Below are 9859 nucleotides of genomic sequence, written 5' to 3'. Positions count from 1 at the left end.
GTGAGATACCATTTCACACCTGTTGTAATGGCTGTCATCAACAGGACAAGTAATAAGTGTTGGAGAAGGTGGGAGAAAAAGGAACCTTCATTCACTGCTGGTGGGACTGCAAATTGGTACAACCACTATGGAAAACAGTATGGAGGTTCCTCAAAAAACTAAGAATTGATCTACTATATATGATCCAGCAATCCCTCTAATGGGTATTTACCCAAAAAACTTGAAAACATTTATCCAAAAAAACATATGCACATTGATGTTAATAGTAGTAATATTCATGGTGGCCAGGACATGGAAGCAACCGAAGTGTCCTACGATAGACGATTGGCTAAAGAAGCTGTGGTACATATATACAATGGAATATTACTCAGCCATAAGAAGAGATGAAATTCTGCCATTTGCGATAACATGGATGGACCTTCGGATAATCATGCTAAGTGAAATAAGCCAAACAGAAAAAGTTGAAAACCACATGGTATCACTTACATGTGAGGTATAAACCTAAAAGCAACAAACAAATAGAGGGAGAAGGTAGATAGAGTAAAAGGGGTCAAATATGTGGCGACAGAAAGAAATCTATGAACAGTGAACACACAATGCAATATATGTGACTTACTGTTGAATTGTACACTTGAAACTTACTGGATTTTGTTAATCAGTGTCACTATAATAAAAAAAAATGTTAATCTCATCTTGAAACACCTGCCCAGACACACTCACAATAATAATGTTTAACGAATTATCTGGGCACCCCATGGCCCAGTCAAGTTGACACATAAAATTAACCATCACATTCTCTACTCCCATACAACGGAATACTCCTTGGCAGTAAAAAGAATGAACTGCTACTACACAGTGGATGAATCTCACACAAAATATGCAGCCAGACACAAAAAAGTACATACTATATGATTACATATACGGTTATATGACTTTTAAAAAGGCAAAACTAATCTTTTAGAGAAAGCAGATCAGAGTTTACCTTTGTCCAAGTGTGTAGAGAGTGTCTTGAAAGGGGCTTTTGGAATCATTTTAGGGCGATGGCAATATTTTAAATCCTGATTGTGATGGTAATTTAAATGGATATATTTGTTCTTCAGAACTCTTCAAATTATACACTAAAAAAAAGGTCCAGTTTATTTTATGTAAACTAAACCTTATGTTTAACAAAAGGATAGTTACTAATTGGACTTAAAATTTTCTATAATAGTTTTTTTTTCTAAGATATTATGTCTACAGGAAATGAGTTTGGTTAAATTAACCATTTAGTTCTTATTAGGATGAATTATTAATCAGATACTACTGTGTCTGTATCAGTTATTAGTTTTCTGTTAATGTTTTATTGAAAACCAAGTGGAGAAATTAACTGAAGAAACAAAATTAGAAATAAAGTATGGAAATATGTTTTTTCTGAATTTTCATAGATTATAAATAAGTTCTCATGTAAGTTTATCATTTCAGAACATAAATTTAATATCTTTAATCATGATTTAGTTTCCATTAGTTTCCTTATTCTCCAATTTTGGACATGTTATTTATGATTTTTATTATTGCAAATGTAATGAGTATCTTTGGATTTAAAGCCCTTTTCCACATTTGATTATTCTGTGTACATACTTAGATATATATAGAATCATTGAATCAATGGTTATGAACTTTAAAAATACAGATAATAAGTTCACATGTCAAATTTAAAAGATATATTTGGATAGACAGTGAAATATCTCCCTTGTACCTCTCTGTCTGCCAGCCATCCAGTTTCCCTTCCTGGAGGCAGCCAGTGTCATCAGTTTTTTGTATTTCTTTCTGGATACATTTTGTTTGTGTGTGTGTGTACCTACGTGTGTAGGTGCATGTATCTGGTGTGTCGGAGAGTTTAGACAGCAGAGTAAGTATACATATACTTTTATAAGGATTTAGTCACTACGCACATTAAGATAAAGTCATTTACATTTAATTTTACTTGAATTTAATAAAAGAGAAGGAAGCTAAAATGAAACTGATGGAACCTCCTGCAATTTAAATGTTTCTTCATCAAAAGAAAAGTTCTCTATGAGATTAAGAAAAGAGATTAGAAGTAATATTTTTTTAAGTACTGGTAAATTGCCAGTAAAATATGGCTATTTTAGAACTTAATATTGAAATGCAAATAAAGTAGTATTTTTAAAATCTTTTATAGATTGGCAAAAATTGATAAAATATACTTCAGAATGTTGGCAAATGAGTATTATTATGAGGTCAGAATTCTTTGTAGTGGAAGGCAATTTGGCAGTACTTAAAATTTTAATCTGTGTATCCTTGGATATACAGTTTGATGTCTAGAAATTTTTTTACAAGAAAATAAGCATAAAAATATATATTTTGGCCACTGAAAATGTCTGTCAGTATGGGATTAAGTTATAGTATGTCCTGGGATACTATATAGCTATTAAAAAGAGTGATGTATTATTGATTTATATTTATTGCAATGGGAATAGGTTGTCAACATGCCCATTTCATTTCTCAACAGTAAGTACTAGCATGTCAGTAGGACCTCATTTATATAAAATTGTACATGTATATAAGTGTAGGCAGTTCTGGAAATACTCATTAAATGTTTTTCTCTGAGTGGTGGCTGATGGGGTTTTTTGTTTTTGGTGCTGTTAGGTTTCTTTATTCTGAATATTTATCATTTTTATGTCTAAAAAAGGAAAGGTTTTTTTTCCCTTTGTTTTTGAATACATGAATGTGTCTAATATATCTCTTCTGCTTGTTAATGATTTTGTGGATAACAGGAAGTATAGCCTCTAAGCCAGTACCCAATCAAGTTCTACAAGAACCTAAATCTAGCAAGGTCTGTAGAACCTTTGTAATACCTAGGGGCCATGGTTTGGGATGCTGTAGTATTGCTATTGAAGCTACACAGGAACCAGTTGAACTGGTCCAGATGTTTGGAAAGTTTTGAACTCCAGAGCCCAAGGCATTGACTGAAATTTTAAATGCTACACCCTGCTGAAGATAATTTATAAAAAAAAAATTGATTTTTAAAAAACAAAGTTAAGTTTGAACCTTTGTTTTATTGTTTTGATTTACTTGGGGTTTTTTTTTTTTTTTTTAGCTTTATTGAGGTAGAATTAAAATTGTAAGATATTTAAAGTGTTGATTTGATACTGTATTCATTGTGGAAAGGATTCCTCACATCTAGTTTATTAACACATTCATCACCTCATGTATTCTTTTTTTTTTTTTTTGGTGAGAACATTTAAGTTCTACTCTCTTAGCACATTTCAGTTATATATCAGTGTTATCAACTACAGTCACCATGTTATATATCATCCTCAGACCTTACTTATTTATCTTAGAGCTGAAAGTTATACCCTTTCATCAACCTCTCCCTATTTCCCCCATTACCTGGCAACCTCTTTTTTACTCTATTGTTTCTGTAACTTTCACTTTTTTTTTTTTGATTCCACATATAAGTGATACCATGCAGTATTTGTTTATTTACTTTGGAGTGACAAAAGAGTATCTGAATTTATTATTTATTGCACGCAACTGGCAGTTGATAATGATAGTAACATTAGAAGTCATTTTTTTCTCTGCCTATATGTCAGCTACTGTCTTAATCACTGGAATGGGTGAAAGTAAAATTCCTTCTCTCCAATATTGCACTCTCTCATGGAACACTGGAACAGTCAAGGAACCATTTCAGTGAACCATGCTATGGCAGCACACCGGAGGACTTTTGACCTAGAAATTGATGTGTTTCTTAAACATGAATTAGCCAAACCAAAGAAAGGGATATGAAGGTAGAGACAAAGTCCTGGAGGCATGCAAGGACATGGCACATGTTGGGAACTGCAGGTTGTTCAGCATGATAGCAGTTGAGGTAGTGTGGCAAGAAAGTGAGGCTGGAGAGATGAGATCATGAAGGGTCTTCTCAGCTGTCAGAGTCTTTTCCTGTGGACTTTCTTATAAATACAAAATACAACCTTTGTTCATGTAGGCTGGGAATATTTGTGTCATCTTTGACTCTTGAGGCTTTCTTCCCTTTTTTTAACTCCCTTGTAATTAAGCACTAAATCCTGTAAATTCTGGAAATGTGTTTCAAAAATTGAAATGAAATAATGACAAACTAGATATAAACTGTGTGTTCTTTAGAGCAGACTATAACTTAAGTCTTTTTAATTTCTAGGGCTTAGTGCTGGCTCACAGACCCTTAGTAAATATGTAAATGGATGAGTTATAGGAATGGAGTTCAGAAAAGAAAACGTTTAGTATTTTTACATGTGACTACGTGTAACTTTTCTATTTTCCATTTCATTATAGAAAATTTATTAGTCTTAGGAAGTCTAGTTGAAAGGTCAACTCTTAGATAATTAAAAATCTTGAGAAGTAAATCAAACTCATTAGTAAGGTCTGTTTGATTAGTCGTACTGGTGAGTGACTGAAGCAGCAGCATAGGGAAGAAAAGTGCCCGACAGCTTTTAGCAATTTGATTTTAGTGAATATACACCAGTTTACATAGTGTATTTGCCTTTTTTTCCCCCAGCTTAGAACAATCTTCTTGTGACTGTCCCAATAGAGATTAATTTTTTTAGAGGAAGAATTACGAATATGAATGTTTATTGCTTTTCACTTGTCACAATTAATAATGTGGGGACATGCTTTCTTGAACTTATGGCTATATACTGCATTTCTTTTCAGTTTACTGTAAAAGGACTGTATGCAGAGATGGTTAGCATTTATAACAATTAGGCATTGTTTTGGTGAAATATGCCATTTTGAAAGCAAATTATGTATCTGAGGCATATCTGTAAAGCAGCATTAATGATTATCAGCAACACAGCTGCTGTAACTGTTATCTTAGTGGAATTGAATCTTTTATTATTTGGGTCACATAATCAGCAACTGAACTTTTATACTTGTAACTATACAAGACTCTTATTAAGACATAATGTAATACCAAGTAGAAGAGAGGTGATTTAACATGTTTTCATATATGGCCTTAAGGAGAGCAAGGTATTTGTTATATAAAATTAGAATGATAGCATTATAATATAATCATACATATGCATATATTTTTATATTTTAAGCCCTTTATTATTATTACTTTTTATTTTACAGCATAAATTAAGCCTACTCCCTTCCCCCATCAAAAGGAGATACAAGGATGTTTCTTCTACATAACCTCTAACTTCCTGTTACCTCTAGTTTTTTTAGTTTTTATTTTTGGCTTATATCTGAGTACATCCTGTAGCTTGAAATGGAAAAGATTTTTGCATATGTGACTTCAATTATAGCTCCTACAGCCTGGTTAATGTTTTCTTACAGTCTACTTATTGTAAAAATCTTACTAAGATATGTGTCTTATAGAGCTTTAAAATGAAAGTTTACTTGTAACTTTTAGTTTTCTCATATCCTTTTGAGTATAAACGATATGATAAATGAGTATTTTACATGTCATACCTATTTAATCTTAAAAATGAAAGTTTACTTGTAACTGAAATGAAAGTTTACTTGTAACTTTTGAAAGTTTACTTGTAACTTTTAGTTTTCTCATATCCTTTTGAGTATAAACGGTATGATAAATGAGTATTTTACATGTCATACCTATTTAATCTTAAAGCCAAGATGAATGTTTTAAAATGGATATACATTTGTGGTTTTTTTTGTAAAGATAATTGCAGTTGTAAGAAATACTACCAGAGAGCTCTTTTGTATACTTTGCCCAGTTTCCCTGAATGACAGCATTTCATAGAACTGTTATAAAACATCACAACCAGGATATTGACATTGTACAACCCACTGCTCTTCACATTTCTTCAGTTTACTTGTACTTACATGTGTGTGTGCACATGTATGTAATTCTATCCTGTTTAATTTTCTTTCTTCTTTGTATGTTTGCATATCTGCCACTTAAGTCAAGATATTAAATAGTTCCTTATCACAGGAGTTTCCTCTGCTGACCTTTTAGAACATCTGCTTCTCTCCTAACACTTCATTTTTCCTCCCTTATATTTAACTCCTGGAAACTGCTAAACTTACCTCCATTTCTAAAATTTTGTCATTTCAAATTTTTATGTAAATGAACTTACACACTTGAGATCAACTATTTTCGCTCAGTATAATTCTCTGGAGATTCATCCAAGTTTGTGTGAATCAGTAGCTTATTTCTTTTTATTGTTTATTTTTTATATTTTAGAGAACTTCTACATAGTTTAAAACTTAGTTTCTACTTTGTTTCCTTCCTAATCTATTTTTTAAATAAATATCTTTGTCTTAAATCCAGGTGACAAAACACGACCACCTTCTTCGAGCCCCTCTGCTATAATCCGCCGCACTTCCTCTCTGGATACACTTGCTGCTCCGTACCTTGCAGGGCACTGGCCTCGTGATAGTCATGGGCAAGCTGCTCCTTGCATGAGAGACAAGGCTACACAGGTAAATTTATTACAGTTCTTATTCTGAAGTGTTTTACTCTGAAACTGTTTTTCATAATATGTTCTGCTCTGTGCTCAAATTCTTAAAACACTAGTGTATATTAGAATAACCTGAGAAGCTTATCAAAAGTGTGGATTCCCAGTCTGAATATTCTGTAGTAGATTTTGGATGAGGCTTGGGAATGTGCATTTTAAAGAGTTTTCTAGTAATTCTCATATGTATGCATAATTTATGGGCACCATTTTCTCTCATTTTTTGTAGTTTAGAACATCACAATACATTTAATATATGAAATTTCGACTTAAACATTTGTAACAGGATTACTTTACTTTCCACCCAACTATATACAGCAGGTCCTTTGTTATAATATTGATGAGATGCCATAGGACTTAAATCTTGTTTTATATCAATTAGCCTATGGTTGAATTGGTTTTGTTGTACATTGTTTCACTTAAAGTCACAGAACCTTTTGATGACATTGAGGACTTACCTGTATTTTTGTGCCAAAAATCTTTATGTGTTAGGAGATGGAGATTATATTACATTGCTGACAGATTCTGTGTAAATATCCTGACAAAGGGACTCTGGAATCAAAGTTTTATACTTTTAGATTTATAAAAATTTTAAATTAAAAGGATCTTAAAATATTTAGATCTACCTCCTAGTTTTATTAATGAGGAAGCAGAGGTCCAAGATCCTAGAGCCAGTTGACGACTGCATCTTAGTTTGGTGTAGTTTCTTTCATAGCATCTACTACAATTATAATTAATGTTTGCACAATCATTTATTTAATATATTTACTACTCACTAGATGGTGAATCTATGAAGGCAGGCTGTGCTGGCTTGTCCATTTCTGTATTTTTATCCCAGGGCTTAGTACTGTACTTGACAGAATAAACACTCGAGGAATATTTGCAAAGGACCGAATGAGCAGAACAGTTAAAGCTTTATTGCTAATGAAGAATGAAAATCATTTAGAGAATCAAAAGATTCTTTATACTGATTGTTGAAAATCAGCTTAGATACATCTTAGTTTAAACTTCAAATTTACATCACTGATGGTTGCTTGGTCCCAGTACTTTAAGAGGAACTGTCCTTTTATAGAACCACGTAAACACTTTGCAATGGGTTTTCGATTTGTGTATTGGTTTCCAAATTTCAAATGTTCTTGGTGGGTTTATTTTGCTTTCTGTTCTGATAATCTTCAAACTGAATCCCATTTTTAGGATAGTTGCTTGGGATTTGAGATTACTTTGAGGTTTACATTCCAGTAGCAACTATAGACATGAAAACACAGTATCTATACTCATCAAAAGTAATGAATATTATACACTTGAAACTTAAATAATCTTATTAACCAATGTCAGCGCAATAAATTTAAAAGGTAATGAATCTTTTCAGAAATTGTGACCTTTTTTTTGAGAAACCCTTCTTTTTTATTTTTTGTTTACAGTTGACATTCATTATTTTATATTAGATTCAGGTGTACAGCATAGTGGTTAGACATTTATATAATTTATGAAGTGATCCTCTGATTAGTGTAGTATCCACTTAGCACTATACATAGTTTTTATAACATTATAGACTATATTCCTTATTCTGTACTTTATTATTTTTATTTTAGTAATTTTTTATTTTTTTAATTATAGTTGACATACAGTATTATATTAGTTTCAAGTGTACAGCATGGTGATTAGACAGTTCTATAACTTATGAAGTGATCACCCCAGATAAATCTAGTACCCATCTGACACCATAAATAATCATTATAAATATTATTGACTTATTTTCCTTATGCTGTACTTTACATCCCCATAACTATTGTATAACTACTAATTTGTACTTCTCAATCCCTTCTTCTTATTCAGTCATCCTCCCAAGCCCCTTACCATCTGGCAACCATCAAAATGTTCTGTGTATTTATGAGTTTGTTTCTGTTTTGTTTGCTCGTTTGTTTTGTTCTTTAGACCACATATAAGTGAAATCATATGACATTTGTCTTTCTCTGACTTATTCCACTCAGCATAATATCTTTTAGGTCTATCCACCTTATTACAGATGGCAAGATTTCATTCTTTTTTATGGTTGAGTAATATTCCATTGTATATAAGTACTACCTCTTTATCTATTCATCCATTGATGGACACTTAGGTTGCCTCCATATCTTAGCTATTGTAAATAATGCTGCAGTGAACATATGGATGCACGTCTCTTCAAAGTAGTATTTCGGGTTTGTTCAGATAAATACCCAGGAGTGGGATTACTGGATCCATCTTTGTCTCTTGTTACATACAGCCTTTGTTTTAAAGTTTGTTTTATCTGGTCTAAGTATTGCTACTCTGGGTGTTCTTTTCATTTTCATTTTCATGAAGTATCTTTTTCCATCTCTTTACTTTTAGCCTGTGTGTGTTTCCATCTGAAGTGAGTCTCTTGTAGGCAGCGTATGTAAGGATCTTTTTTTTTTTTGTTATCCATTCAGCCACGCTGGCTTTTGATTGGAACATTTAATCTATTTACATTTAAAGTAATTGCTAGGAATGTAGTTATTGCCATTTTATTATTGCTTTTTTCTATCTTTTTTTTTCTTTCTCTTAAAGAAGGCCTTTTAACATTTCTTGTAATACTGGTTTGGTGGTGATGAACTCCTTTAGCTTTTTCTTGTCTGGGAAGTTCCTTTATCTGTCTTTCAATTCTAAATGATGGATTTGCTGGGTAGAGTAATCTTGGTTGTAAGTCCTTTCTTTTCATCACATTGAATATTTCCTGCTAAATCACTTCTGGCTTGCAAAGTTTCTGTTGAGAAATCAGCTGACAGTCTTATGGGAGCTTCCTTGTAGGTAACCAATTGCTTTTCTCTTGCTGCTTTTAAGATTCTCTTTTTGTCTTTAACCCTTGGCATTTTAATTATGATGTGTCTTGGTGTAGGCCTTTTTGGGTTCATCTTGTTTGGAATTCTTTGTGCTTCCTGGGCTTGTATATCTATTTCCTTCACCAGGTTAGGACAGTTTTTTGTCATTCCTTGAAATACGTTTTCAATTCCTTGCACGCGCTCTCTCTTTCTCTCTCTCTCTCTGTTTCTTCTGGTATCCCTATGATACAAATGTTGGTATGCTTGATGTTGTCTCAGAGATCCCTTAAACTGTCTTCATTTTTTTTTCCCATTTTGCTCTTCTGATGGATGTTTTCTGCCATCTTATCTTCCAAATTGCTGATTTGATCCTCTGCTTCATCTAATCTACTGTTGATTCCTTGTAATGTATTCTTTATTTCAATTATTGTAGTCTTTATTTTTTTGAAAAAATTTAGAATGCTTCATGAATTTACATGTCTTTGTTGCACAGGGGCAATGCTAATCTCTCTGTTGTTTGAATTTTAGTATATGTGCTGCCAAAGCAAGCACTGTATTTTTCATTTCTGACCGGTTCTTTTTTATGTT

The 9859-nt window shown here is 32.5% G+C and overlaps 1 protein-coding gene and 1 non-coding gene across 2 annotated transcripts in view; one reads left to right on the top strand and one right to left on the bottom strand.

Moving 5' to 3' along the window:
* The window catches only part of FAM117B (family with sequence similarity 117 member B), a 75871-nt gene that overhangs the window by 27752 nt on the left and 38260 nt on the right, over positions 1–9859 (top strand). Inside the window, exon 2 of the mRNA XM_011369133.2 lies at positions 6272–6423. Coding sequence (XP_011367435.1) covers positions 6272–6423 — 152 coding nt within the window. The remainder of the gene's footprint in view (positions 1–6271; positions 6424–9859) is intronic.
* LOC111745109 lies at positions 9720–9823 on the bottom strand. Its single transcript, XR_002782506.1, has one exon. It is a non-coding gene; the product is annotated as a U6 spliceosomal RNA (small nuclear RNA).

This window comes from Pteropus vampyrus, unplaced genomic scaffold (genome assembly GCF_000151845.1).
Source record: "Pteropus vampyrus isolate Shadow unplaced genomic scaffold, Pvam_2.0 Scaffold146, whole genome shotgun sequence".
In the NCBI taxonomy this organism is placed as follows: Eukaryota; Metazoa; Chordata; class Mammalia; order Chiroptera; family Pteropodidae; genus Pteropus; species Pteropus vampyrus.
The sequence above is the reverse complement of the archived record's forward strand: the minus strand, read 5'-3'. Positions and strand labels throughout refer to the sequence as shown.